This window comes from Charadrius vociferus, unplaced genomic scaffold (assembly GCF_000708025.1).
Source record: "Charadrius vociferus isolate BGI_N301 unplaced genomic scaffold, ASM70802v2 scaffold455, whole genome shotgun sequence".
In the NCBI taxonomy this organism is placed as follows: domain Eukaryota; kingdom Metazoa; phylum Chordata; class Aves; order Charadriiformes; family Charadriidae; genus Charadrius; species Charadrius vociferus.
In genome coordinates, this window is record NW_009648550.1 from 4,497,565 (window position 1) to 4,501,319 (window position 3,755).

The 3,755-nt window shown below is 37.2% G+C and overlaps 1 protein-coding gene across 1 annotated transcript in view; it reads right to left on the bottom strand.

The window, feature by feature from the left end:
- USP34 (ubiquitin specific peptidase 34) overlaps nt 1-3,755 on the bottom strand; it is a 122,010-nt gene that overhangs the window by 16,098 nt on the left and 102,157 nt on the right. Inside the window, 3 exon segments of the mRNA XM_009886078.1 lie at nt 6-40; nt 1,079-1,226; nt 3,711-3,755. Of these exon segments, the coding sequence (XP_009884380.1) occupies nt 6-40; nt 1,079-1,226; nt 3,711-3,755 (228 nt within the window).

Genomic DNA, 3,755 nt, shown 5'->3' on the forward strand with positions numbered 1-3,755 from the left:
GAATTGCTTGGAATAAGCGACACCAAGAGATAGGCTGCAGCTTCAAACAAAAACAAATCTGTTACACCTTTGAGAAATGACACACATGCTTAACAGTCATTTAATCAGAAGCTGAACAACATTGTGTGCTTTGTTTACCAATTTCAAAGCATTTCACAGAATCCGGTATTACTATATTCACACTGAAGATTAAAAAAAAAAAAAAAATCAGAGTGGATAAAACTAGCATGTTAAAAGCGGTCTTGAGATTTGCTTTCAGGCCTCTTGGCCCCATATTCCTGTCTGCTGCTTGGTCTAACTGTTTCAACACAATATAGTTAAACATGTAGTTAAGTTTTAACATCGTAGAAATACAAACCCAGATGTCTTCTATGACTAAATTGCACACTGCTTGATTAAGACTTCATTACCTCTTCAGAGAGGTTTACAACTGGAGTCTGTTGCAAAGCTGTACCTCCAGTTTCCACATCTCCCTTAACCACAGAAAACGTATTAAAGTTCCGGGTGGCCTGTTACTATGGAATCTCCTTTCTATAAAAATTTAGATGCAGAAAAGGGTGAAAGTGTGATCTTGGCAATGGCCTGGTAGTGGGATTCCTGGCAGAACAAACTAGAGAGCCAGGACATCCTGGAGTCAGCAAGACGCACAGGCTGCTTCTCCCTGACCCACAGGTTCAAAGGACTCAACTAAAGATTACCCTGTGATGGGTGAAAGAACACCACATACTACTCCTACCTACAGTACAACTATGTGATGGAAACTATTGAGAACCTCTTGGATTACTTCTTTTTCTTCTTTGGGTTTTCCTGGATCTTGTAGATTAACCACGTAAGATAAAGAATCTACTAATGTATTATTCAAGTTACAAAATGAAATCATGGTTTTCATCAAAACCAGGTAGCATGTCTTGATAAGGCACCACAGTTGTATTAATATTTTAAAATATAGCAATCCTAAAACAATTGGAAAAGGAAGAAAAGCCAAGAACAAAAGCACGTATTTAATTTGCGACAGGAACACCACATGCATAGCAACTTGCTACAACAGAATAGTTTTTTTCAACTTAATTTAACTTACAAGTTCTCACTCTAGGATAGTTGTGTGCCAGAAGAAAACGTTCAACCCAGTTTTCCATATTTTGCAGCACCCAGCTGTGAGCTAGTTTGTTTCGAGGTGTTTGCACAGCCAGCCAATCCAGGCACTGAGATGGGTTGTATTCAATGACCTGAAAAGAGGAGTGGAAAAATCAGAAAGAATACATTAACCTTGATACTGTGTAGTAATTGTATTAAAAACCCCTAAAAATAACTATTACGACTTTCAAAATATTTTTTCAAAATCACATAGGGCTATCAAAGCACCTAACAAGACTGAGGTGCTCTGGCAGACAAAGAAAATCCGTATTAAAATTTCACTGGTTTGTGCTTCTGAATCTTGTTCAGAGCTTTTGAAAGTTCAATCTAAGTCCAGGAAGTTACTCTACATAGCCTTTCTGCATATTTTGAGATCCTTAAGAGTTGAAATGCTAAGGACTTAGAAAACTGAACAAGCTTGTCTTTATAAACAAATAAATGCGTATTTTTTTTAAATAGCTAACACAAAACCTTAACACTGAATCAGTATTTTTATACAAGTTATATCAAAAGACCATAAATGGCATGCAAATGTGTTCATACAGTTTCATGTTGAGGACAGCTATTGTGTTTTTTATGAATATGCAATTTCAAGGAATAAATTCATCTAGTGCTTTTCAAAGGTAATGAAAAGCCTGTGGAGTGCTGTTGTACAGTTATCAAAGCCTTACAAATAATAAGGAGATAACATAGCTTCCTGTGCCTTTCTGGTTCGGTGTAGTTAAAAATTTGTTGACATAGCATTAAGCCAATAAATATAGTTTGCTCATTTGCTGTTTTTTTTTTAAAACTGTTTTCATTTTATCTTGAGGTCCAGGTGCCCAGACAAGGAAAAAGGAACTCTATCTATTTAAGGAACCACAGGCAGTAACCGAAATGCTGAAGCTGTTCCCAACTACTCTAATCCACCTGAAGAATACGAGCGGCTGACAGGACCAAACCTCTGCTTATAAAATTTTAATCTCCATTTAAAAATAAACACATTAAGAACAACCTCCTCCCTTTTTTTAGAAAGGACAAATTGATCTGTCAAGTTTCCTTTGTAATAGCCAGAGGATATCTCCAAGAAAGAGATTACCATTGTTCACTGTCTTCATTGCTCAATCACTTTTTAACGACTTCTAGAAACTGGATCGGCTGCAAAAGTAGCTTCTATACCCTAAATTGTCTGTGTGTGCATTAACCAGTGGGCCTCTCAGCGCTGCCTACCCAATTTGTATCTCCAGACCTGCGTCAACAAGGTAAGGATAACAACGCTGGCAACCCCAGAGACCGAACTGATGACTTCTACTGCTAAAAGCTTGGCTTTCCAACAGAAACCTGTCACCGACTTGCCTCCTCTGCAGGTTCAGTTTGTGCACTGAGAATAAGGAGGGAAATAAAAAAGAGGACTGCTTAACAAATTACATACATAAACTTTGTGGCTACTGTGAAGCATAAAACACATGTTCTTCATGCCACAACTTGGATATTATCAAAAACTCTCTTGGAAAAGTTTCCTTAATGCTGAGAGAAATTCATAAACCTACTGCTTCCCTGTGTACAGAAAGCAGCTAGATGTAATTCCTGACCTTGAGTTCCGTTGTTTGAACTGTCCTTACCTGAGGTACAGCAGTTACAGCTAATTCATATTCAGACTAGACACCTAACAAACACTTGGTATACGCTTTCCCAGATTACCTAGTGGTTCCTATCCTGTAACTGCTCCTAACCAAGCGTAAAATACTTTTGAGCAGGAATCCACAATTTATCCCACAGTGGGTAAACCAGGTTTGTGTTTTACCAGAGGTCTCAATTCTGTACAGTAGTAAAACCCCACCCCTGCTTTTTAAAAAGTATTAAAAGGAATGAATGTTCAACAGCTTGTCCTCAGCAGTCTTCAGGCAGGACACGCTGTTCTCAGACAGTAATAAAGGCAGTAAATTGGGCCAGGAACTCAAAAGAGCAGCCAGTTGAAGTGAAAGCCTTAATTCCCAATCTATTTCTCAGATCAGGGAATTTATCCCTGTGCCACCTTTGTGAAAAAGTCTCTTTCTTGCCTTAGAAATGCAAGCAAGAATGGTCCTGTGGCACAGCAATTATTCACTAGATTCAATTTAGCTGTATTTTATGGGTTTAAAATGCTAATGAGTATTTTACAGAGAACAAAAAATGTCAAACTAATATTAAAAGAACCAGTACATAATGGACCAAAAAAAAAATCCAAACCACCTAACAAAGGATGGACCTTGAAAAATTTTACAGTCCTTACAAAAGGATAAACTGAGAAAAATAAGTGGAATTTGCCTAAAGAAGCATTCTAGACTCTTATTAAGAATCATTAATTTCTCATTAAACTAAAATTTAAAGTTTAACTGAAATGCCAGTTAACCAGAATGCTGTTAAAATAACATTAAGAATTAGAGCAGAACTTTTAAATGTCTATTAGCTGTTGCTGTTTATTTGGAAGAGAAACTGTCATAAAAAAAAGAATTGATGCAGCAAGGATGATGACGAAATGTAAAAACCTTTTCATAGACATAAAGAACGAACAAGAGAAAGACAATTTAGCGTCTGTTTTCTTTTACATGTCGTACCTCCCATATCCTCTGCAGAATGTAAGAAGCAAAGGGTGGCATTCC